Source organism: Aulostomus chinensis, chromosome 12, assembly GCF_037954235.1.
Source record: "Aulostomus chinensis isolate RoL2024-O1b breed Wild chromosome 12, RoL_Achi_v1.0, whole genome shotgun sequence".
Taxonomy (NCBI): domain Eukaryota; kingdom Metazoa; phylum Chordata; class Actinopteri; order Syngnathiformes; family Aulostomidae; genus Aulostomus; species Aulostomus chinensis.
This window is the reverse complement of record NC_141331.1, coordinates 1,922,523-1,949,021: the sequence shown is the minus strand read 5'-3', so window position 1 is coordinate 1,949,021 and position 26,499 is coordinate 1,922,523. Positions and strand designations below refer to the sequence as shown.

The 26,499-nt window shown below is 49.3% G+C and overlaps 2 protein-coding genes across 2 annotated transcripts; one reads left to right on the top strand and one right to left on the bottom strand.

The window, feature by feature from the left end:
• Positions 1 to 36: 36 nt before the first annotated feature.
• Positions 37 to 15,779, top strand: gpr39 (G protein-coupled receptor 39). The gene is made up of 2 exons (XM_086219576.1): positions 37 to 1,242; positions 13,263 to 15,779. Exons 1-2 carry the CDS (start codon positions 459 to 461, stop codon positions 13,736 to 13,738), a joined length of 1,260 nt encoding a protein of 419 aa, XP_086075702.1. The 5' UTR covers positions 37 to 458; the 3' UTR covers positions 13,739 to 15,779.
• LOC147251706 (ly6/PLAUR domain-containing protein 1-like) lies at positions 14,063 to 26,499 on the bottom strand. Its single transcript, XM_086219579.1, has 3 exons — positions 26,360 to 26,499; positions 24,491 to 24,622; positions 14,063 to 16,556 (listed from the first exon to the last, which is right to left on the bottom strand). Exons 1-3 carry the CDS (start codon positions 26,406 to 26,408, stop codon positions 16,321 to 16,323), a joined length of 417 nt encoding a protein of 138 aa, XP_086075705.1. The 5' UTR covers positions 26,409 to 26,499; the 3' UTR covers positions 14,063 to 16,320.

The window sequence follows — 26,499 nt, the reverse complement described above, 5'->3', positions numbered from 1 at the left end:
CAGGAAACTCGTTGGCTCACACTTTGCCTAGACTGAGGACACGCAGACAGCTCCCAAAAAGGACCTGCGAGGACTCTGATAGAGGACCAGCGAGGACTCTGATAGAGGACCAGCGAGGACTCTGATAGAGGACCTGCGAGGATTCTGATAGAGGACCTGCGAGGACTCTGGGAGCCCAGATGTTCATTCGAGGTGGAGATGGAGGCGGCTCGGGGCCAGACGGCTGGAGTTTAGACAGAATATTAAGACCACACTAGAAAATCTTCTATCAAAGTCCTCTCCGTCAGGGATGATACTCCCACTCTGACTTCTCCACCTGCTCAGGAATCATTTTGGACAAAGTCTCTGCTGTTATCTGGGTGAAGTTTCACCTCCAGGTCGCGGCGCTAATCGCAGCAGCTGATAAGCCGAAGAACAAAATCAATCGCTGGAAAATCTGAGCTCACCACTCAGCCACCATGATGGAGGAGATCGAGATAGCAGATGAGAAGGACTGGAGGGAGCTGGAACCCAACTACCCTGTCAAGATTGTCCTGACGGTCCTGTACAGCCTCATCCTGGTGACGGGGATCGTGGGTAATTCTGTGACTATCAGAGTGACCCAAGTGCTGAACCAAAACGGTTACCTGCAGAAGAATGTGACCGACCACATGGTCAGCCTGGCGTGCTCGGACCTGTTGGTGCTCCTCATTGGTATGCCAGTGGAACTCTACAGCGCCATCTGGTTCCCCTTCACGTCTGCGTCAGGAAACACTTCCTGTAAGATCTACAACTTCCTGTTCGAGGCCTGCAGCTACGCCACCATCCTCAACGTGGCGACGCTCAGTTTTGAGCGTTACGTGGCCATCTGCCACCCTTTTCGCTTCAAGGCCTTGGGCGGCAAACGCACCTTGGGCCTTATCACCTTCGCCTGGCTGGTGTCGGTGCTCGTTGCCCTGCCATTGCTGGTTGCCACGGGAACACAAGGCCACATTCCTGTCTTAGCGGATACACCAGTCCAGAACTTGACGTTCTGCACCAACCTGCGGGACCACTGGGTGATGTACAGAGTCAGCCTCTTCATCGCCTTCTTCGTGTACATGATTGTGCTGGTCTGCGTGGCACTCATGTGCAGGGCCATGATCCTGGTCCTGCAGAGACCTCTGGGGCCCCGGGACACTGAGGTCAATGGAACACACCGACTGCCAAAACATGAAAGTTCAAAGGTCAAGATGGCCAGGAAGCAGACCATCATCTTCCTAGGTAGGTCGTTGGTTTCAGATGACCCGAGTGTCAGAGTGGGCGGGTCGTCGCAGGTGGCGCTCCTGAGTGGGTTCTGGTGACAGTTCATGGGGGCGTTGCAGGTCACGTTCTTCATCTTCAGCTGTGATTCAGACACTTGGGTTGGTAACTAATGTGTCATAGAGCGGTGGAGGAGGAACACGATAGTAGAAGAACCAGATAGTGAAGTACTCTTGGAAGGAGTTCAAGCCTCCTCTCCAAACTACTGTAGTAAAAGTAGTGACGTAGTTAGTATTGTTTACTTTTGAGTATCACATATAAAAGTACACATTTTCCTTGATAATTATATATTCCAGCACTTGAGAGTGTTCAGACATCTGACCTTTGACCTCTGGAGGTCATGTTTAAGGTTGTGTGCACTTGGTTGGGCTGCTCTGAATCTTGAGGTTGGCAGCTTCAACTTTGTCACGTTTTCAAAGTAAAACCTCTCTGCCCGAGGTGACGAGTCACTGAAGGATTCAGAGAAATGTAGTGGAGTAAAACTACAGCTGCCAAAATATGAAAGACAAATAAACCTTAACTTTGCACTTGAGTATAAATACTTGAGTCAGTGTGTGTTTGTGTTGTGGGACTGGAAAGGCGGCTGGTCCGGCTGTGTTGAGGCTTCTGGGAAGATCCTGCAGGTCTGGAGGAAGGTTGAAGCGGAGCAGCCGGACGTAGTGAAGCACTTTCATTCGGGATTTCACAGTTTACACTTGATGGCAGCCGTCTTTCCTCCTCGCGTGGCTGAGAGAACGGCGATGTTCTGTGTTGTGCGTGGAGATGAAGACTTGAGTTCTTATCCACACAAGTTGTGTAGTGTCAGTGTCGCTGCGCTGCCGGTTTCTAGTGGTGAAGGAGAAATCTGTTGGGCTGACAGCTGAAGGGGGCGTCGTCAAACGCCCTCAGCTGCACGTGTGCTCCGTCCAGGTGTGAGCGGCTGTCTTGTTAGTCCTTCACTGTGCTGTGTGTGCTGGTGATGCCGTTACACCGTCAAACATGTCAAACAGGCTCTCGGAGTGTTTGTCTTAGCAGTGGAGACACACAAGTGGAAGTACAAAGACAAATCCAGGCCACGGTTTTCCTGCTCTGACAGTTGAAGGACACACAAATGAAGGATTGAGTGTTAAACATTTACATGTTTCTTGCCCTCTGGCTCAACATGGTTTTGCATTTCTATGACATCATTAAAGAAAGATGCACAAACTGGATTTGAGGGTTGTGGAGAAATGTATTAATGGACTGCTGAGGAAAAAGGCAAGCAGGCGTGTTTGGCAGCCTGGAGCTCGCTCTTTATACATTCGCAGGCTCTGGCGAGGGTTAGCGTTCCCTTCCGAGTAATTATTGAGTTCTGTCTTTGATTTTTTTTTTCTCAGTTCAATCTTAAATCCCAGTGTCCCTCATCCCCAAATTCCCTTCTGAGATGTCGAGTTAACAAGAACGGGACGAGGGACGTGCGTTGTACTGCAGAGGCATCAAAACTCTGATCGGCGATGTTGTTGTGCAGAGTTAAAGCTGAAATTAAGTTCAAATCTTTCCTCGTATGTTCACCTTCTCAACAATATACAACCAAAGGAGCAGAACAAACGATAAATTCCTTTTATTTTTGTCCAAATGTAATCATCTCTCTAGCTGTAAGCCCGAGACCACCGGTTCTTCCAACAGTACCAACCAGTAACACCGTGACATCCTCAACTTTCAGCTGTCTGTGCTAAGTTACGTTAGCTAGCAAAAAGGGTTTGTTGGCACAGTTCCTCAAACCCTGTTTCCTTTCCCGTTGCCATGGATACAGGCCAGCTGGCGTGGGTGTATCCATGTTGAGGTAAGTGGTGACACGTGATGACATGGAGCACCAGACAGGCTTCGTCTCTGTACCGGACGCTGCGACCCCATCGTTGTTCATGGACCCCCAGACCATCACTGTGATTAGCCGGTGACATCTCAGCGGTGGAACCTCGTGGCTTGTTTCTCCGTCCGGGTCTCCACCAGGTGTTGATGCGTTCAGTGCCGTGCGGACGTGAGTCATCAACCTGCAGATGTTTGCTCTGTGGGGCAGTTGGTAAAACAAACTTCGGTGACGTTGCTCACTCTCATTCCAAATGTGTCTCCGCATACTTTTATTACCCAGATAACATTTTAGCTACCTGACGAGACCGACCAGAAGCCCCGCCCCTTTGTTCTACCTGCATTAGCTCCACCCCTGCTGAGGAGCAGGAAGTTGGTTTCACTGCTGTATCTACATTTCAGAGGGTTTCTACTTCAGCAGGGCTACAACCATTGAGTGTTACTCCCTGTTAACCCTGGACCAGAGGCGGTTCTAGAGTCGCTGGGGCCGCAAGGTAGAGGTGTTCATCATATCGATTTGATAAGTATGTATCGTTTTACTTTCCTAGGATGTCACAACATCTCTCATAATCACCACATCTGTGTGCGTTTGTTCACTGCAGCCGCCTTGACCAGTGAACGTTAGCTTTGTAGCTAAATTTAGCAGAACGTGAGATTGCCGTGCATGTCTGTGGTAAAAAAAAGTGTTGATTCTTTGAACTCTTAGAAACGCAGATCCGCTGTTCACAGGGCGTAGCATGCACGTACGTAAGAATATCACGTAATCCATCACTCAGCCTCTATGGACGAAATCCTCGCTTGGTTTGTCCCACTGGCAAGCGTGCTGAGACCGGCTCTCGGGGAACCCCTAGCGGCTCAGGGCCCCAAGCAGTTGCCCGCCTTGCCTTTTGACAGGCTGACAACGATAAGTTCCTCTGTCACGATTGATTCGATCAATTCGCCAAGTAGAGTAAGAGAACGCTGTCGTGTACCTTGAGATTCTGATGATCTCGTATTCTAAATAAGAAAAGAAAGGAAGAAGTAATTTTGGACCTGGTTGTATAAAATATTAAAATGTCCAAGGTTATGCAAATGTAGCTGAATGCTAACATTGGTAGGGCATGATAGCTTAGCACATCTGCACCCCAGCGAACCAGACCCTCCATCTCAGTGTGGTGACAGACGCCTCATCTCAGCTCTTGTATGGAGATGCCCGTTCCTGACGCTCATAATCTGAGGCTGAAATTGTTTGGTCACAACAAAAATAAGATCTGGCTGAATTTGTGTAGTCTGATCCTGGACGAGCCTGTAGCTGCTGGAGCTGTGCTGCTGTGAGGGTGCACGGATAAAACCTTCTGATTTATCTGCTGAGAGCCAGACGGTTGCGCTCGCATGAGTAAGAAAGAGAAGGCAACTCTCAAAAGTTTGAACTCAGAGAAACTGTAGCGAAATCTTTATCAGGGAAAAAGGAGTGAATTGCATTGAGAAGGATCCCCTCCCGTGCAGTCGGGCGTGCAATAGTTTTCAAGCTGAGATAAATTTTTTATACAAGACTTTACCGATTAAACAGTCTGAGTGCCAGGGTGGCGCCTCCAGAGACACCAGCGCCGTCTCGGTCTAATAGCCGTCAGCTCGCATTGGACACGAGGAGTGAATCACTCAGGAGACGGTAGGGGATGCTGATATGGCTCGCTGCAGACGGCTGGAATGAAACCAGATAGAAGACAAATTCCCCGAGTCCCTGAGTCACACAAGAGACCACATGAATAAACAGCACATGGACAGGAAGCAGCACGAGAACTTTGACCCAGTCTGTCCACTGGTCCACAGCTGGCTTCCTGCACAGCACGTAAATATTTGTGTTTGAAACCGTTCTTGCCAGTGATTTCATCCAAATTGACTCTGTAATTCTCAACATTTTGTTGTAAAAATGCATTAAAGAAAGGGAGTCGCTCACAGTGACAAACCCACTGTGCTCAATCAGCGTCGCCAGCCTGGAGCAGCGACGAGCAGGCCAGGAGGTCGAGTCCTCCGTGTAACTGGCAGCAGGGGGATTTTTAACACTTTCAGATGCAGAAACACTTTTTCTTTTTAATTTCTGGCACCACTGTCAGGTCACACACGTCGCTGGGTATTGCAAACATTAATGAAATTCCCCGTTCGGCATGAGACGAAGAACAAGTGCTGCTGAATTAACTGAGCTAATAAGAAGTAACTTTGGGGAAAGTTGCTTTTTGTCCATCATCCCCAGAGATGGATGAGAAGACAGAGACCCTCCTCTAGGAAGCTGATTGCCAGGCTAGTTAGCTACAATGGCTGGTAGTGGGTGGGAAGTGTGAGCATCAGCTAGCTCAGGTCCAGGTTAGTTAGCTTAGCACAATGGCTTGTAGTGAGTGGGGAGGGTTAGCATCAGCTAGCTCAGGTCTATGATGCTAGTTAGCTTAGCCCAATGGCTGGTAGTGGGTGGGAAGTGTTAGCAACAGCTAGCTTACATCCAGGCTAGTTAGCTTAGCCCAATGGCTGGTAGTGGGTGGGAAGTGTTAGCATCAGCTAGCTCAGGTCCAGGCTAGTTAGCTTAGCCCAATGGCTGGTAGAGGGTGGAAGTGTTAGCATCAGCTAGCTCAGGTCCAGGATAGTTAGCTTAGCCCAATGGCTGGTCGTGGGTGGGAAGTGTTAGCATCAGCTAGCTCAGGTCCAGGATGCTGGTGTGTCCAGCAGGAATCCTCCTCCTCCTCATGATCATCATCAGTAGCAGCAGTCGCTCTTCTAGTCCTCAACAGACCTTTGGTTCTGTTGACCCAAGTTCCAGTGGAGCTTTGGAGGTGCTGCGTCAAATCACTGCGCCCAGTCAGGAAAGTAGTTCCGGCTACGTGTCTGATTCTACCACTACAACGTCTCCTCATGTTAAACTGGTATTCATCACCAAGGTTACACACAACCCTCCTGATATTAATGCAGGCAGAGAGGGAGCTACGCTAACACTTCCCACCCACTAGCAGTCATTGTGCTAAGCTAACTAGCCTGGGTCTCAGCTTGCTAAAGGAGGGGCTGGCTCCATCTTCTGGCGCTGGGGACGATGGACAAAGATAACATTTCCCTAAAAGATGGCTTTTTCCTTTAAGACGCTTGAGCGCCTGGAACATCAATATTCACATCTCACATTTTTCATTTTTCATCTCGTAAAACTGTCTTTCACCTTGACGAAATTGATAGTGTTTTCAATATGAAGGGGTTTAGCACTGAGACTGGTAGCTGAGGTGGAGACCTGGGGACGGTCACGTATCAACCTCTTTTAACCAGGCTTCGTTCTGTGTGTCCAGGACCATCCCTCTGTCTTCACTGGTCTCACTATGTGGTCCTGGTTAGCTTGTGAGCTAAATGGAGCGCTGCTGCTCTGATGTCCTTCAGTGATGTGGGGGCGAGTGTGTGTGTGTGTGTGTGTGTGTGTGTGTGTGTGTGTGTGTGTGTGTGTGTGTGTGTGTGTGTGTGTGTGTGTGTATGTGTGGTGGTGGTGGTGGTGGGGGGGGGTGATGGAACATGATGCTGGATGAAGCCTTGGTGTGTCTGCGCTGACACACTGAGTGGTTTTAACCAGTAGGGAGGAAGATGGAGGTGACTGTGAGGAGAGGGACGTGATGATGAGGCAGCGGAGGGGACAGACGAGTCGCAGGTGAAGGTGGATTTTGAGGGGGTGTTGAAAGATGATGACGATGGTGAGGATGTGAGGAGCGATGATGACTTAGACCAACCAGCCTTGAGCGTGTGTTAACAGGACTACTGGTGCAGTTCTTTGGGCCCTTGTGAAAGCAGTAATCATTCTTCGGTGTAGACGAGAGCAGCCGGTCTGAGACCACCAGTAGTGTCAGAACCCCGGATCCTAGAACCCTAGTGGGGCGTGATTGCAGGGATTCACATGGAAGACAGGATGCTGGATCATGTCGTGCTGCTGGGCTCCAGGCTCATCGCTCACTGGACCAGCAACTGAGAAAACAATGACTGGTAGAAATGGGGCACGTTGACCCGTGTAGTCCAAGACCAGACTACATGTTGGATACCTTCATCCAGCAGCTGACGTTATCATTCAACCACCTGGCTAGCATCGTCACGTGATGCCGTAGGGAAGGAGTAAGTTAGCATTCTGTGTGACTTTCATGCACGGCACCCGTAGGCCTGTGTTCCAGCTGTGTGTCGCTCACATCCTCAGGAACCCAGAACCGTCCCCACGCAGGTGCTCCCAGGAATGCCACACAGGAGTACGTGTTGCTGAGCACCAACCTGAACCCCTTTCTTACATCATCATACAGCAAAACAAGCAACAACGTTAACCAGGAAGTGGCTGAATGCTAATGATAGCATGTTGGCTAATGGATTATCAAAGGTGGACTGCGACATTTCTTACGTCCAGTTGACCAGATTTTACTTCGCTTCGATCTATTATCAAAGGTGTTGCTTCACCTTCCAGTGTGGCTCCAAGTCTCTCGGGATGCTGGAGCTGTTGTGTGTTCTGCTGCTGGTCAACCGCTATGTGGTGAAAGGCTAGTCATTTCTCAGATTCTCCACGTTTATACGAGTTGCAGAAACTGACCAGTACGACATTCTGTGGCGTTCTAGTGTGCCACCCTGAGCGTGACAATGCACAATCATGGCCACCGTCTGATTAGGGGCAGAAGTAACCAAAATGACAGGTCACATGATGGGGAGGCGACTGACCTGGATTTCTGCTGGGACGCAGCATTTGCTAGACTTTGGGCTTGAAAGTCAACATTTCCCAGCAACTGATATTTTCTTACATTTGCGGTCTGGGAGAACAAACTAACTAATGGATGGATGGCACAAATATTTCGCTCAATGCTACAGGCTGCTAACAACAGCTGCACTGCTCAAACACATCATCTCACCTCCCCGCCGCGCTGCTGTCAATGACTTGGTTCAGCTGAAAGCGCCGCCGGTTGTGATGGAACCGCAGGGGTTGCGTTCTGCAGTTCCACCTGTTGGCATGCGCCTCGCAGGAGAGCGCAACACCAGAGTGACGCTCGTCTGAGCTGCCTTGAGGCGCCTGCAGGTCGAGCTCTTCGTCACCCGCGCGTACGTGATGTCACAGCAGCGGCGGTGCGGTTTTGTTGGGTGCCACCTGATGGAGTCGGCTGGTGATTGACTAAAGAAGTTATGATTTATTGTAGCATGAACAAAAACAGGACACCACAACAGAAAGCTGCAGATGAGCATTTGATTCCTTCCGAGCGATGGACTTGGACGTTTCTGTGCTGTGGATCATTGCAGTGCATGTAGTCACCATCAGCGCTCCACTTTACATGGACAGAACTTTAAATCCTTGTTGGGCTCGGTGACTTTGGCAGCTAATTAAAAGCAGAGAACATCCTTGTTAAGTTGCATTCACGTCCGGGACAGAAGGTTAATTGCTTTAGATGTGGTGTTGGCAGCCGCCGCGGCCAGCGGTTGTCAGATGAATATTAATTCTGTCTTGCTGCCTTCAGCCTTCGGCTTGTGACCTTTGACTCTCACAGGCCATCGGTGATCAGCGAGGCTGCAGTGAAGAGGAGAGAAACGAGAGGGCGGAGCAGGACTGCAGGTTTCTGTTGTGCTTGCATCACCGCAGAGAATCAGCACATGCTTCCCAACACACGGACACACACAAGCACACGCATACTCGCACGTACCCACACACACGCATGCACACGCACATGCACACGTAAGCATGCATACACAAGCACGCACACAAACACACATGCACACACACCCAAGCACACACTCACTCACTCACTCACACACACACACACGCTCACACACACGCTCACACATACAGTCACACACATACACACACTCACACATACACACACTCACACATACACACTCACACATACACACACTCACACATACACACACTCACACATACACACACTCACACATACACACTCACACATACACACACTCACACATACACACTCACACATACACACACTCACTCACACACACACACACGCTCACACACACGCTCACACATACAGTCACACACATACACACACTCACACATACACACACTCACACATACACACTCACACATACACACTCACACATACACACACTCACACATACACACTCACACATACACACACTCACACATACACACCACTCTACCATCTGAACACTAACTTGACATTTAGAATCAAAGCTCTTTAATCCTGTGTGATGGATCAAAGGCGACGTGTCAGCCGGGTCTTCACAGGTGAGCTCAGAGGAACACCTGAAACCCTGGTGATGACAGCAGAGAAGTTGCAAACCACAACAACGGGCTGGACGACTCTCGAAGCTTCAGCGGCGCCAGTTCAGAAAAAACTGTGTGGGGCTCTGACGTCACAGCAGCAGCAGAAGAGAAACTCAGGGTTCGTCCTTGTAGGAGGTTTATCTCTTCATTCACGAGAGGCTCTTGAGCCGGCGTGACCCTCTCAGATCCATCGAGCTTATTTATTGTGTTTGCCGGCAGATCCAAACTCGCCGTCGGCCTCTCTCCAGCTCTTTTACTACCACATATAAATAAATCTGGGCCGCTCGATGGCTGGGCCTCGCCATCTCTCCTCCTTCCTGAGTGACGGCTGGATATTCTAGACATCATCATCTCCAACATAGCTGGAGGCCAGTCTTCCTGTGAGGGCGGCTCAGAGGACGGCCGAGAGCCCACCTTGTAGCGCGTCTGTGCTCACAGGTGTTTTACTGCTGTTGCTGCTCACACGGCAGCGTGTGGCAGCCATGGCGAGGACTGAACGAGATTGTTCAGATGAAGCCGATGTGCGGCGTCCCTTCAGCTCTGCTCTGACGATCCCTGAGGCGAACATCTGCCTGTCGGGTTGGTACTGACGCTACGCTGTAACCTCTAACACCGCCCTGCTGGAGCTTGGGGTGCTGCAATCAAGTCAAGTCAAGTCAATTTTATTTCTATGGCTCCAAACCCCAACCAAAGTTCTGTCCTGACTCTGTCCAAGTAGAGCAGGTCCAGCACCTCCCTCCTTCAATGAACCTCCACCCAACAATTCTCCATCAGCAGCACATCCTGCAACAGCAGCCACCAGAACCTTCCTTTACCAGCAGGAAGGTGGAGCAGATCCAGGATCAGTGGGGACGGAGAGAGAGCAGGAGAGCAGGACAGAGACAAAGACAGAGAATGGAGGAAGACAGAGAGACAGAAGGAAAGAGAGGGACAGAGATAAAGAGAGAGAGAAAGGAGGAGAGACTGATGGACAGAGACAAAGACAGAGAATGGAGGAAGACAGAGAGACAGAAGGATAGAGAGGGACAGAGATAAAGAGAGAGAGAAAGGAGGAGAGACTGATGGACAGACGCGGACATGAGCAGGTGGAGCTACGGGTGGCAGCTGGAGCCTCTTCAGGTCTGGAGCCTCCTCCAGCAGCACCAGGATCTGGGATGTATGAGGACAGGAGGAGGAGAGAGAAGCCCAGTGCATCATGGGAGATCCCCAGCAGTCTGAGCCTATAGCAGCAGATCTAAGGGCCAGCCTAAGCAGTCCTGACTATAAGCCTGATCAACAAGGAGGTCTTAAGTCTGCTCTTAAACATAGAGAGGGGGTCTGGGTCCTGGACTGAAACTGGGAGACGGTTCCACAGGAGGGGAGCCTGATAGCTGAAGGCTCTGGCTCCGGTTCTACTGTTAGAACTCTAGGAACCAGCAGGAACCCTGCATCCTGGGAGTGAAGGGTTCTAGCTGGATCATAGGGGACTAGGAGCTCTGTCAGGGATGAAGGTGCCTGACTGTTGAGGACTTTGATGGTAGAAGAAGAATTTTAAATTCTGTTCTGAATCTGACAGGGAGCCATGCAGAGAAGCAGTCCAGGAGAGACCTGGTCTCTGCTACCAGTTCTAGTCATCATGGGCAGCAGTGTTCTGGACCAGCTGGAGAGTCTTTAGGGACTTATTAGTCCCGCCTGGTAGGAGGGAGGTGCAGTGATCCAGCCTGGAAGTGACAAAAGCAGGGACTAGTTTTTCTGCATCTTCTTGAGCCAGGATGTGTCTGATCTTAGCGATGTTACGTAGATGGAAGAAGGCGTCCTGGAGGTTTGTTGAATGTGGGAGTTAAAGGGTCCTGGTCAAAGAGAACTGCTAGGTTCCTACGGTGGTGCTGGGGGCCAGGGTAGTGCCATCCAGGGTACCTGTCTCATCAGATCAGGTGGTGCTCAGGTGTTTGGGCCCAGCACCAGAACTTCAGTTTATCAGAGTTAATAAAGGAAATGATGGTCCTCCATGTTTCCTGTCCTTCAGACAGGCCTCCAGTTCAGTCAGCTGGTTTGTTCCATGTGGATCATTGATGAGTTCAGCTGAGTGTCGTCTGCATAGCAGTGAACATTAATGGAGTGTTTCCTGATCATGTGACCTAGAGGAAGCAGGTACAGGGTGAAGAGGACTGGTCCAAGCACAGAGCCTTGTGGAACACCTGAACTGACTGTAGTGGTCTCAGAGGAACCATCATTAACTAGTACCAACTGAGATGACCTAGTAAATATGACCTGAACCAGTTTAGTGTGGTTCCTTTAATACCAGTGACAGGTTCCAGTCTCTGTAGAAGGATATGGTGGTCAATGGTATCAAAGCTGCACTGAGATCTAATCAGACCAGCACAGAGACCAGTCTCTCATCTGGTACCAGTAGGAGGTCACTGGTAACTTTGACTGGTTCTGTTTCTGTGCTAAGATGAACCTGGAACCTGACTGGAAATCCAATCAAACACTAGTGGGCAGCACTGAGTCGAGTCTGGTCTGAGCTCGCTGGCTCGTAGCACGCTGGAGGTGGTGAGGAGGATTTGGTGGCACTACCAGCTCTGCTGGGTTGCTTCGGAAATAACCTGCAGCTAACAGGAATGAATGCTTTCCTGACTTCCCTCCTCGTCACGTATGATACGGCGTCCATCACAGCCTGTCGGTTCTCTCCTCACCCTCTCCTCCAGAGGTTGAAGAGTCCAGCCATGTTGACTTGAGCCTCAACCGTTGTGCTTGGCTGCTCGCCGCAATGAGAAGCTCAAGCAAACACACTCCAGTTAGAGCGAAGTTGGGGATTAATCATCCCAGTCGTCTGGTTTAATTGCTTTCTAATTAGCAGACTTTGTTATGTTTTTGCTGTGTGTGTGTGTGTGTGCGCGCGTGCACATGTGTGTGCGTGTGAGGTCACAGATGAGGTCACTAGCTTGAATCTACATACATTTTTGAATGTGCAGATGTTTTGATTCAGTTCATCCTGACTACAAAATATGTCTCCAGTTTTGTCCTCTCTGTCTCTGTCCTGACTGCAGTTGTTCTCGTGGTTTCCAGTGGTTCTGCTTGGTTTGGTCCGTCATCTGTGGCTTTCAGGAAATGTGCATGAATATGGAGCCTTTGGCTGTGACTGTGGTTCAAGTCAACCTGGAGGTTTGACCGTCCAGACTGAAGCAGCGGTGGAAGTGTGTCTCCGTCGCTGAGAGAAAACAAGATCAACGCAGTTTAATTCCCAAAAAACCTTTAAGAAAATGGCAAAGATCCATGTAATTACAGAAAAAGCTTATCAAGCCCTGACGTTGCATTGCCGCGGTGTTCTGATAAGTTTGGGTGGGTTGGTTTTTTTTTTTGTGTGTTGAAAGGTCGCCAGGAGAATACATTTTTAGATTCTTTGACTCACCCAATTATCACAGGACTTTTAATGATTCATCCAACCTCCAGGACAAAATGGAGCCTGCTGCCAGTGATGAGGAGAGTTTTTATCTTGAGCCTGCGTCAGTCTTTGTTTCTGCTCCTTCATTTTTCTTCTCCGATTAGAAGGCAGCTTTGTATTCCAGGCTTGTTCATTCACCCGTTTTGTTCTCCCTCGCGTTACTGCTTTCACCTCGGTTTACACACTTTCCACATTTGTACTTTCACTCTATTGATTGTCGTAAACAGTGGTGAATGACTCAACAGGAATTATCACCAATGCCCCCCCCCCAACATGTGTTTCCCTCATCTAGTTGATGTTTAAACCAGTCGGTGCAGATTAATGAAGCAATTTTAGATGAATGTTAGCTCACAGCTAACAGGGGCGGCTACAGTCAGCTAACAGCTACGTTGTATGCTTCATCACTCTCTTTGTGTGTGTGTGTGTGTGTGTGTGTGTGTGTGTGTGTGTGTGTGTGTGTGTGGTGTTCAGGTCTCATCGTGGGATCCTTGATGGTGTGCTGGCTTCCCAACCAGGTGCGTCGCTTAATGATGGCCGCCGTGCCCAAGTCCCGCTGGACTACGTCCTACTTCCGGGGCTACATCGGTCTCCATCCTGTGGCCGACACCTTCTTCTACCTCAGCTCTGTCCTCAACCCCTTCCTATACAACCTGTCCTCCAGGCAGTTCCGGGAGGTCTTTGTCCAGGTGCTGCGCTGCCACCTGACCATCGAACACGTCAACAAGCGCACGGTGCCTAGTGCGCGTGTTGCATCAGGGCACTCCCTCCGCCCCCTGCTGTTAAAGTCACTGCGTCACAGCAGAGGCACCACAGTGGGAGGGAAAGCCTCTCCCACCTTCACCACATTTCAGAAGCAAAGTGACTCAGGAACTGACACTCCTACAACCCTCAGCCTGACGGGGGAGTCGGGCCAGAGGACTCAGGCACCATCAGAGACGGACGCATGATGAGCTGTAGCAGCAATCATTGCTTCACTCGCTCGTCTCCCCATTAAATAAAGATATCCCCTTGTTAACACCAAGAGCCTCCATGACCCTGCAGTGCAGCAGAGCTCAGCATCCAGGAAAGGAAGGAATAAAACTTGTTCATGCAGAAATTACTCATAAAAAACTTAAATATTCATTTATACTTATACTTTGCCCAAAAATTGTATTTTGCATCTGAAGTACTGTGTACTAGGAGTTTTGATGTCACAGACATTTTTCTCTCCTACATCGTTTCTGTGTGACTCCAGAAAGCAGGAGGGGCCAGCCATGTAAATTTGTGTTCTTGGGGGTCGCAGGTTTCTGGCACCTTCGTTTTGGGGTCTTGAAGTTTGGGAACATCTGCGTTAAACGATGTTGCACAAAATATGTGGCAAGACGTTTGACAGGTTATTGGAAAGATTTATTTTCATTTGTGAACAGACTTTAATCAGAAGTGTCTCCAGCATTCCAGCAGCTTGGCTTCTACTGGCAGGCTGAGAGGTCCTCAGGCCCAGGAGTCTGAAGGCTGTGCTGGTCCCCTGAAGGGAACCTCCATGTTTGCAGTTTTCATCCTGCATCCCTGTTTATTTCATGTTACACACCAAATATATGTTGAAAAGCCAGTGTGAAAGTGTTTTATACCAAAATCTCCGTCTTTGTTCTCCTGTAAAACAATTTAGCTGTTTGATGAATCATTCTCAACTTGGGTAATAATTTTTGCATCCAATGAAAATGTGTCAGTTTCTTAGGCCCCGCCCACATTCTTCACAAAATGTTACATTGTACGAAGTACGTTATGAAGGAAGCGGCTGAAGAACGGTGGCTAAGTTCTTAAGAGTGTTCCACAAATGATTCATTTCACTGTAACAATGTTAGAAAAGTCTACAAGAACAATGTGAGATTAATACTTAACGTTCAAGTCAGTGGAGGGCTAACTAGCTAGTTAGCCAGCTAGCTAATTAGCCAGCTAGCTAGCGCCACCGCTGTTCCATCACAATGTACAGTTGCAGCTGAACAGTGGAGACACAACCCTGTAATGAGTCGTTGAACCATTGTAAACTGAACCATTCGCTCTGATAACACGGAAAGTTTGAAGAGCCGCACAATGAAATTATTTATCGATATTTGTTAGCAGAGAGCGAACCAGGAGTAGCCAGTCCAGCCAGGACGAGCTTCTATGAGTATTTATGCAGTAAAGAATATCACTCTGACTCCCATTTCATAGCAGCTTGAAGTAATATATTCAGCGGTATGTATATTTGATAATGCAACATCAATCACTGCACTTTCCATTCATTCATCTTCACAACCTTTCAGACATGTAGCACATTAACATTCTTCTTGTTCCTTTTCCGAAATGCTCTTCTTCCTCAGGTGATAGAGAAGAAGTCAAGCTCTTTATGTGAGGAGGAACCTCTCAGTTCAGGTCCTGACGCTGCTCCTCACTGCAGAGAATTCTGTACATGAACACACGACTGTGTGTTTGACCATCGCTTAAGTTTTTTTTTTTAAAGATTTCTTCTGATTCTATGTAAATCATATATGACTTACAAATGTCATTAAATTCTTTTATGCCACCTTTTCACACACAAAGCAAATGAAAAAAACAGCAAACAGAGAGAGGAAACACCGTTACAACACTCAAGATATTTTACAAAGTCACCACGACTGCAGTGAGCGTCTTCTTCCATATTTCAGCAGACTGACCTTGTATGATTTATTCAGAGCAAACTGTGTCATAAACTGTCCTTTGTCTTAACCACGGTGACGGCCGCGGGTGTCATGTGACGTTGTAGAACCGGGAAGTCGTGGGTTCACCTTGAAAAAGGATCTTAAACAATGTGAGTCCTGGTTGTCTTGTGGCGCTGCTGCTGCGTCCGTGACACGGTTACAAGATGAACTTCAAAAGAAAACAACAAAACATGGAAATACTATTAGTAATACATGACATGACTGTTACTGCCAGCAGCACTGCTGTGTTACTGACATAGTCGAGTACAAGTACTGCAACAATGCCTGGAATTCTGTATCTTTATGTTGAAGTCAGTCAGTGTAGACTGACAGAGAAAGTTTCAGGTTAACTTCTGGGGGGAAGGTAGAACAAGGTGATGTAATGTGGGCGTGTCTTATGTCGTTCGTCTGACTCGCCTTAAACACCTTAATGGAAATACTGTAAGTCCATGAATCAGGCCAACACTCCGTGTGCGTGCACCCACGGATGCCACCTGAGTCCCAGTTTGGTACCCAACTCGACTGCTAGCTTGCAGCATTTCAGTCATTAAAGATGATAAACAATAATCATATCATGAAATAAAAATGTAAAAAACCCAGGTGTAAGCAAATGAGTCCGTCTCCGCTCTGGCTGCGTCGTCATCATCGCTCCTCCCAGTGAGTGACGACCTTATTTACATCAGAACACGGCTGGGAAGAAGAAGCTGGTCAGTCACGAGATGAGCCACTGCATGCGCGTCTTCAGGGGTTCTACATCTGAAAGCGTTGCTCTCAGGAGAGTTCACAACATTCCCCTCATCTCTGCCGCCACTACCTTTCTAACAAGGATTCTGTCAGCACAAACGAGAGGAGAGGAGGATGAGGAGGGACAACAGCGGGATGGATGGCGTGCTCAGGGAGGCAGCGGTGGAGGGTTGGGGGCGTTTCCTCTGGCGTGGGCCGTTACACAGCGGCGTGTTGCAGCAGGTGATGCACACTGAGTTGAGCTTGCCGGTGCAGAACTGCTGGTAGCCTGAGGAGGCGATGAGGCAGGCTCCTGACGAGGCACAGGATTTACGGTAATGAATCCCTGAAATTAGAACGGAGGTCACAATTAGGAGATTAGAGGTGAGCGAAGGAAGAGACGTCCACCCTCCTCAGGACAGCTGCCTGTGGTCACGTGATCATCTGGAAGGTTTTATCAGAGATCACCTGAGAAGCACCACATCCTGTCAAAATCATTTCACCGCTGACAAACAAAAACACCTTTTTGATGAGCAAAATTGACTTTGAAATAAGGTTCAAGCTGGGCGGCCCGGTGGAGCAGTGGTCCTCCCTGTGGCCCCCAGCAAGAAGGTTGTGGGTGGAGCAGTGGTCCTCCCTGTGGCCCCCATCAAGAAGGTTGTGGGTGGAGCCCCGGCTGCAGCACGGGGTCTTTCTGGGTGAGTCTCCATGTTCTCCCTGTTCCTGCTGGGTTCTCTCTGGTACTCCAGCTTCCTCCACAGTCCAAAGACATCAAGAGGGACCAGGTTAATCCAGACTCTAAATTGACCGTAGGCGTGGCTGGGAGAGCCAATGGTTGTCTGTCTCTATGTGTTGGCCCTGCCATGGACTGGTGACCTGTCCAGGGGGAAGGCTGCTGGGATAGGCTCCACCCCCACCACCCTCAACAGGAGAAGAGGGGGAACATGGAGGGATGGATGGAGGGATGGATAAGGTTCTATTGGTAATGCTTCCATAGAGATATTTTGATGCATACACTGTTGATCACACTCTTCTATTTTCTAGATATTCCATCAATTCACATTTGTCTGTTAGTAGCTGGCACTTAACGCAACCCTTGACCCACACAGTGAACCTCACCTCTCCGGTCCTCACTACCAGGAGGACTCAGCTCACTAAGATGTGTTTCCCTCCTCCATCGCTTCTTAGTGACTCCAGACTGCAGGAAGAACCAGCCACGTATGTTTAGCTTGAAGCTAACAGAGACTGATGCTAACAGCAGCTAAACTGACCAGAAACGTCTGGTCACCACCTCTCCAGGGGGTCTGGTAGAGTCCAGGTCTCCTTGATCCAGATGGAGGATCCATATCAAGAAGCCCTGCATCCATTCCAGCTTCCTGTTTACACCATCAAGGCATGATGGAAAGTGTAGTTTTAACATGATTAAGCCCTCAATCAAAGTTATACAAGGAGCTGCTACTGACCTCACTGTTAATGTGATTCTGGAACTTTCTCCTCCATGTTCTCAGAGGCAGATGTGTAGGAAAGCAGCCAACAAACTGACAAAAAAAACCCATTTGTCTGAGGGTGTGTGTGTGTGTTTCTGTAAATCTGTTTTCAAAGTCACATTGTGAGGATTCGCCTCAGCAAAGCAAGTCTTTGTCCCGGGTTCGTTGGCAGACATTTGTCACACCTTAATTGTTTCTGTATTAATTGCTGATGTTAATTGCGCCACACGTTCACGTGATTATTTAGTCTCTGGCACCAGGAGACCAAACTAGTATGAAAACGTCTCGTTTCATGTAAGAGACGATGTTGACGCTGCAGCCTAGTCCTGAATCCAATGTTGAGCACCAACTTCCCTTCAGGTATTAGAGGGTGCAGCTATTACAGCACCACCTGCTGGACAGTCTTATACTTGCTTGGAAAATGTGTCTGTCCCACAAACGTTAAGTGAATTAGTCTCGACTTTATTAATGAACTTTGGATGTTCTCATCATGCAGGTTCAGCAAAGATATTTTTGTACTCCTGCTAACAGACAAACAGTCAGAATTTGTTCATCACGTCTCAAATTAATGGATTCTCACAGTCACTTAGTCCAGCACACAAGACAGAATATAGTCCCTCCTATCACACGTCCTCCTGAAGGAGGGAAGCTTTTTCAAATGTTAAAGGAACACACCAACTCTTAGGGGAAAGAAGTGTTAGCATCAGCTAGCTCAGGTCCATGCTAGTTATCTTAGCCCAGTGGCTGGTAGTGGGTGGGAAGTGTGAGCATCAGCTAGCTCAAGTCCAGGCTAGTTAGCTTAGCTCAATGGCTGGTAGTGGGTGGGAAGTGTTAGCATCAGCTAGCTCAAGTCCAGGATGCTGGTGTGTCCAGCAGGAATCTGGAGCATCATCTATTTATGGAAGGGAAGGAGAGAGGGACGCATAAAATCTCCATGTTTACCAGACAAATTAGCAGCCTGTCAGACACTGACCTGATTGAGATCAGAGGGTTCAGGATATTTTGCTGTTCTTCATCAGACAGAAGCACCACAGTGGGCGTTGACCATAAATCAACGTTTATACTTGTTCATTATAGTATGACTGATGGACGTTTCAACAGATATTGTTGTATGTTTGTGTCAAAAGTAACACACCAATTTTGAGGGAAAGTCTCTTGCTGTGCATCGTTCTCAGAGCCAGACAAGAAGAGAGACTCTCCTCTAGGGAGCTGACAGCCATGCCAGCCTGTGTTTATTTGACAGAGGCCGCGCATATGAACGAACATAGTTGTCTGAAAACAAACACCATGTAAATATGCCAGAATTTGTTAGAATAACTACTTACTTAGCTTCGCCCAATGGCAGGTAGTGGGAGGGGGGGGGGGGGGTGTTAGCATCAGCTAGCTCAGGTCCAGGCTAGTTAGCTTAGCCCAATGGCTGGTAGTGGGTGGGAAGTGTTAGCATCAGCTAGCTCAGGTCCAGGCTAGTCAGCTTAGCCCAATGGCTGGTAGTGGGGGGGAAGTGTTAGCATCAGCTAGCTCAGGTCCAGGTTAGTTAGCTTAGCCCAATGGCTGGTAGTGGGTGGAAGTGTTAGCATCAGCTAGCTCAGGTCCAGGCTAGTTAACTTAGCCCAATGGCTGGTAGTGGGTGGGAAGTGTTAGCATCAGCTAGCTCAGGTCCAGGCTAGTCAGCTTAGCCCAATGGCTGGTAGTGGGGGGGAAGTGTTAGCATCAGCTAGCTCAGGTCCAGGTTAGTTAGCTTAGCCCAATGGCTGGTAGTGGGTGGAAGTGTTAGCATCAGCTAGCTCAGGTCCAGGATGCTGGTGTGTCCAGCAGGAATCCTCCTCCTCATCAGTAGCAGCAGTCGCTCTTCTAGTCCTCAACAAACCTTTGGTTCTGTTGACCCAAGTTCCAGTGGAGCTTTGGAGGTGCTGCGTCAAATCACTGCTCCCAGTCAGGAAAGTAGTTCCGGCTACGTGTCTGATTCTACCACTACAACGTCTCCTCATGTTAAACTGGTATTCATCACCAAGGTTACAACCCTCCTGATACTAATGCAGGCAGAGACGGAGCTACGCTAACACTTCCCACCCATTACCAGTCACTGTGCAAAGCTAACTAGCCTGGAGGAGGGGCTCTATCTTCTTTTCCAGCTCTGAGGGTGATGGACGATCAGAGACTAAAGGTTGGCGAGTTCCTTTAATTCTCTGTGACGCTTCACTACTTTCTTCATCAGAGAGTTCTGTCCTCGCTCCTCTTCTCCTCTGGCATTCAGTTGTTTTAATGTGTCACCAAAAGTTTGATATCTCATCTTCAGTCAACAAAGGCTGAGTCAGTCTTGTACTGTAACAAACTAAAATGCATATTTTTTTAATAAACAGTTATAACCTTGAGTATCCTGGCTGAATAGAAGTGAACTACACTGCTGCTTTTTTTGGTGTTATTCCACTAATGCAGTCACTAATGCAGTCCCCCCCCCCACACACACACACCCTAATACATGGCCCCTCTGAAAACGAGGAGGACATTAAAATGAAAGAAGGCCTGCTGGTAAGACAATGGGGTAAGAGCAGCGCTCAGCAAGGTAAAAGCATCTCCTTCATCACTCCGCGACACACAATCAGAAGGGAATGATGATGATGGTAAGAGCAGATCGGCTCGGACAGAAAGCCAGGCTCACCTCGCCGTGCCCAGTAGACAAATAGCTATCATCTGATGAGGTGTGTGTGTGTGTGTGTGTGTGTTAGATAAATGAAGTTCAGACTGAAGCGATACCTCAGAGTAACAAATAGAGCGACATAGTCATGAGCCCTAAAAACCAGAAGTGTTGAACGTGTGATTCCCTCGTCTTGATGTGGAGAGATTTTCTGTTCTGTGTGTAAAATAAGATCAGTGGTTCAATTCAGCTTCATGTAGTTTACTGTTTTGTCCCAAGAATCAACTGATAGTCACCAGACCGGTGGATGGTGGAGGTTCAGTTTTACATCAGACCCACCAGTAAACACCAGACCGGTGGATGGTGGAGGTTCAGGTCTACATCAGATCCACCAGTAAACACCAGACCGGTGGATGGTGGAGGTTCAGGTCTACATCAGATCCACCAGTAAACACCAGACTGGTGGATGGTGGAGGTTCAGGTCTACATCAGATCCACCAGTAAACACCAGACCGGTGGATGGTGGAGGTTCAGGTCTACATCAGATCCACCAGTAAACACCAGACCGGTGGATGGTGGAGGTTCAGGTCTACATCAGATCCACCAGTAAACACCAGACCGGTGGATGGTGGAGGTTCAGGTCTACATCAGATCCACCAGTAAACACCAGACTGGTGGATGGTGGAGGTTCAGGTCTACATCAGATCCACCAGTAAACACCAGACCGGTGGATGGTGGAGGTTCAGTTCTACATCAGATCCACCAGTAAACACCAGACTGGTGGAGGTTCAGTTCTACCTCAGATCCACCAGTAAACACCAGACTGGTGGATGGTGGAGGTTCAGTTCTACATCAGATCCACCAGTAAACACCAGACTGGTGGAGGTTCAGTTCTACCTCAGATCCACCAGTAAACACCAGACTGGTGGATGTTGGAGGTTCAGTTCTACATCAGATCCACCAGTAAACACCAGACCGGTGGATGGTGGAGTTTCAGTTCTACATCAGATCCACCAGTAAACACCAGACCGGTGGATGGTGGAGGTTCAGTTCTACATCAGATCCACCAGTAAACACCAGACCGGTGGATGGTGGAGGTTCAGTTCTACATCAGATCCACCAGTAAACACCAGACCGGTGGATGGTGGAGGTTCAGTTCTACATCAGATCCACCAGTAAACACCAGACCGGTGGATGGTGGAGGTTCAGTTCTACATCAGATCCACCAGTAAACACCAGACCGGTGGATGGTGGAGGTTCAGTTCTACATCAGATCCACCAGTAAACACCAGACCGGTGGGTGGTGGAGGTTCAGTTCTACATCAGATCCACCAGTAAACACCAGACCGGTGGATGTCGGAGTGGTGGAGTCTTAAAAACCTGGGTTGCTAGCGACGTTACACCGGACAGAGAACTTGATGGTCGACAGTTGCAAGCTAAATCTCAGTGGCTGGCTCTTTCTGCATTCTGGGGTTACAAAGATGTCAGAAATCTCTGAGTCCTTAAAAGACAAATGACACGTTTGGGGGGACATGACGCCATGGACTCATGTCATGTAGTTCAGGAAATATTTAATGACCAGCAGAAAGTAGCAGATGCCATGAGTCCATCAGCTACAAAGGCAGAGAAATAAAGGGTTAAGTGGAGGTCAAAAATGTTTTTCAGAGATTATTTAGAAAGCGACCAGAGGCTCGTCCAGTAGTTCTGCCTCTACGTGAGGAGCGTACAAACCTAGAATGGGTCTGAGCGATGAAGGCATTGAGTCGGGTGGCGCTTCTTCCTCCTCTACACCTACAGAGCTGCGTGCTGACTCCCTGGAGGCCAAGTTTCCCCAGGAAGAATCGAACAGCCTCTGATTTTTATTCTCAGCACTTAAGCACGTCACACTGTGCAATTATGAGCGACTCCCATCATTTCAAACAGTGATAAGAGGCGGTCAGTTGAATGTCTAAGTCCTTCTTTTCATGCGGAGCAGCGGTGATGATAACAGTGGGCGATAAAGGTGTGGATGTACATGAGCATTCATGCAGAAATTTTCCTATTAAAGAACTGCCGGCGCTACCGCGCGGCTCCGGCCCCGAGCGGGAGGCCCTCTCACAAAGACAGGAGCAGGATGGGTTTGCTAATCAGAGGCAGGAGTGAGGAAAGAGCGGCGTTGTTCTCTGGGAATGAAAATGACGAAGAAAGATTTTCATCTGAAGAGAACAGAAGCAGACACCAGCAGGAACACACGACCACCACAAGACAGTCCCAGGCTGGCGTCGGCTGTGGCGCTGCTGGGATTCCTGTCACGCTCCAGTTTGTTTATCACAGTAAACAGATGCTCCTCATGTCTGTGTTAATTAAGCTGTTGTTACCAGCATCTTTGACGTGTGTCCGATGCTTTTAATGACTTTATTCAATATTTTTTCAAACCTTAAAAAAGCGCCACTAAAATTCAAGTGTTTTCAAGGATTTCCAGGACTTTGCAACTGACACAAGTATCAGGAAACAGATGTTCCATCCACTAACAACAGACGGAGACTTCAAGGTCACCACCACTGAGCTTCAGGCTTCTTGTGTTTCCCCTGGTGACCTTTAATGACCTCCATGACCTCTGTAGGCTCCTCTAGACTCTTGTTAGCAACCCAGGTTTTAAGACTCCACCACTCCCCCATCCACCAGTCTGGTGTTTACTGGTGGATCTGATGTAGAACTGAACCTCCAACATCCACCAGTCTGGTGTTTACTGGTGGATCTGATGTAGAACTGAACCTCCACCATCCACCGGTCTGGTGTTTACTGGTGGATCTGATGTAGAACTGAACCTCCACCATCCACCAGTCTGGTGTTTACTGGTGGATCTGATGTAGAACTGAACCTCCCCCATCCACCAGTCTGGTGTTTACTGGTGGATCTGATGTAGAACTGAACCTCCACCATCCACCGGTCTGGTGTTTACTGGTGGATCTGATGTAGAACTGAACCTCCACCATCCACCGGTCTGGTGTTTACTGGTGGATCTGATGTAGAACTGAACCTCCACCATCCACCGGTCTGGTGTTTACTGGTGGATCTGATGTAGAACTGAACCTGTTAGGATCTCCAGCTGCTTGTAAACACACCCCTGGTTTCAGGAAAAGCTGGAGAAGACCTTGATGGAGGAATATATCTGGGAGTCTTCCAAACACAGGTAAAACTCATCTAATCATGAGAGTCCTCTCAGGGTCTCCAGCCGCAGATCAATTACCCCCCCCCCCCACACACACACACACACGCGCTCCCCCCCCCCCCCCCCGCCTCTCCCTCAGCACTCTGCTGGAGAGCTCTTCTTCCCTCTCTGGTCTTTGTGTAGAAGGACACTTCAAGGACAACAAAGCAAGCCTCACCCTGGGTGAGTGACAGGTCCACGTCCCTGCTGAGTCAGTGGAGACGAACACCTGAGCAGCGACCTGCCGCCGACAACCGCATCTGAACATCATCACCATCACATAAACACATCGGTGCCACCAAACCATGACCTTCTTCTCTTGTCTACTCCACCAACCCTCTTGGTGGCCGTGCTGTACGTCGCTTTGGACAAAAGCGTCTGCTAAATGAAACTGCAGAGCTGTAGAATTCATTTGGCTGTCTGAAACTGTTGGTCCAGTCCTGCGAGGATCTCCTACTGGAGGCTGGAACTCACCAGCGGTGTGCGGAACAGCTGGTTTCACTCCTGGTGACTAAATTTTTCGACTGGTCGACTGAGAAACTCACACCAGCACCAGCGAAGCTGCTCTTTCCACCTGATAAACCCCCACCATAGCAACAGCACTTGGCCACGGTGCGTTTAGCGGCAAACTCGTGGACGTAGAAAGCCCTCAGCGCCACTTCCGGTGCTGAGGGCGGGCCCAGCTCTCGCTCCTGCTGGGGGGGGCACTCGTGTGGAGCAAGAACACGAGAACCTTTCTTCCTCTTCAGGTTTAACTTGAGCTGGACACAAGGACTTAACCCTGACTCTGGCTCTTCTGGATGTGACCGGACCAAAGGGTGAGACCGGATTGATACCATGAGCAGTGACGCTGGCGCTCCTCCTCTATTCACTTCTTTTTACCGTCCCTGAAAGTCACCATAAACCTGAGGTGCAGCCATGACGGGCGCATCTGCCGGCCCTGTGAACATCGGTGAGCTGGAACTCACCATCATCCTTCACCAGAACTTCCTTCTGGCACATGTCCTGCACGTTGACGGTGCAGTTGACGATGAACTCCGGCGTGGAGCAGTCGTGCGTCGTCTCCTCACACTGGTAGCACTGGATCTGCAGCGCCGGCCCTGCAACACACACCGCCGCTCGTTCACATATTTACCTCCTCTGGTCTCTTACAGTCATATTGCAGAAGTTTCCTCTCGGTGATGTCACAACGGCGTGTGTTTCTGCTCTGCGGTCATTTTAAATTGATGTGACAGACTTGCTCAATAATTTAGCTGCATCTGGAGGTTGATTTTAGCGGCGTGTTGTTGCAGTATTTCATCATGTCGTCTTTGATAGTTGATATTCCACTCTGGCGAAAGTCTAATACGCTCACCATGTTGTTGGTTCGTCTTCCCCTCGGCTAGAGGACGACTATAAACTCAGTGTCTAAAGTCTCACTTTTTGAATCTAATCAGAGCCGCTAAGTGGCCTCCACGTGGGGGAGGGGCTGCTGATGGTGTGTGGGGGGGGCACCAAGTGGTCAAACCACTACAACCGTGTTTTTTACAGTCACGTCAACACGTCTGATTCTGCTCAGTTTGAACGATAAGTTTTACTCCATTTCCAGAAGCGAACGCTAAAGCAGCTTTAAAGCAGCACCATTTTGTTTTAATGAGCAGCAGCGCCGTCTGCTGGCAGGAAAAGGTGGTGACAGTGGTGGTGGTACACTATCAGGTCACCATTCATCAAGAGCGAAATTAAAGACGCGTGATTTCTATTGAGGTTCTGGGTTCTGGTTCCACCGTCTCCTCCCGCTGACCTGCCATCTGGATCACCAGCAAACTTCTTTCTTCCGCCACAAACACCTGCTGCCTCCTCTTTTTGCAAGCTAGCTCCTCGTAGCGGTGGGGGGGGGGGGGGGGGGGTATCAGAACTGGAGCTTTAGCTGGCAACTTTGCTGGCTAAATTGCTAGCAGGGAATGAGCTATATTAGCTTTTTTTTTAACCACAATGACATCTGCAGGTTGATGTGAGGAACACAAACATTAAACCCTGAGGAGAAAACAGGAGGTCTAAAGATCCGAGATCCGGTTCGGTCCTGGTTCGTGATTTGGGTTCAAACAAGAAGGAACAACAGCCACCAATCAGCTACCCGGCTTTTCCCTAACAGCTGCGGCCACTAGATGGCAGCCGTCTCTCGAACAGCCGTTGGAGTTCTGCTCCTCCGGGAGGCTGCAAGCAAAGTTGGTCCCCAAGAACCGAACGAGTTCCAGGGTAGGACTACGATACAGTCCTCCCTCCACCCTGGACCCGGAGCTGCTGGAGCAGCCGGGTCCAAGTCCTGACCCCGAACAGACCGAGGCTCTTTGAAAGGCGCCAGTCTCGTTTGTCTGTTCGTTTTGAACAAATTAAAACAAAGTGAGAACCGCCATGTTGTCCGTGTCTGCACTGGGACCTGAGGCGCTCGCGGACCCGGGACCCCCTGCTGACGAACCTGCTGCGTGTCTTTCATTTATTCTAAAGGTTCGTTTGGTTGTTGGTGTTCTAACTCTAAATGATCCGCAGCCCGGCGGAGACTCGGGAACCTCCGCGGGGCTGCGGAGCCACTTCAGACGGACCAGACCAGGACCAGGATCCCTGGAGTCCGGCTGGATCTCCGAACTCACCCGGACCCGGTACAAGAACTACATGTGATGATCTAAATCTAATCTGAGTCTCTCTGCATCAGAGATGAACGGAGAAGCAACTCCAGAGACACCGGGGTCCGCGCGGACCTTCCGAGCACGTCCGCTCGCCGTCACGCAAACGCGGTGCGGGAAGTTAACAGGTGCGTTAAATCCCGCCGAGAGTGGAGAGTAAAAGCCCAGCATCCCTACCTGACCTGAAGAAGACCAGGAGCAGAGTAGTGACGGTGAACAGCCGCATGGTCCGTCAGAGACGCGCCGCGCTGGAAGAGCGAGACGGAAGCTGGACGCGTCTGAGGCGCAGAGACGCAGCGGGCTGACATGACGCGGCT

Bases quoted from the DNA above. Each gene is read 5' to 3' on its own strand.
- gpr39 (XM_086219576.1), top strand. From the start codon at position 459: ATGATGGAGGAGATCGAGATAGCAGATGAGAAGGACTGGAGGGAGCTG. The intron at 1,243-13,262 runs GTAGGTCGTTGG...TGTGGTGTTCAG, and splicing joins GCAGACCATCATCTTCCTAG to GTCTCATCGTGGGATCCTTG.
- LOC147251706 (XM_086219579.1), bottom strand. From the start codon at position 26,408: ATGCGGCTGTTCACCGTCACTACTCTGCTCCTGGTCTTCTTCAGGTCA. The intron at 24,623-26,359 runs GTAGGGATGCTG...TGTGTGTTGCAG, and splicing joins CCTGGTCTTCTTCAGGTCAG to GGCCGGCGCTGCAGATCCAG. The intron at 16,557-24,490 runs GTGAGTTCCAGC...TTCTAATTTCAG, and splicing joins AGTTCTGGTGAAGGATGATG to GGATTCATTACCGTAAATCC.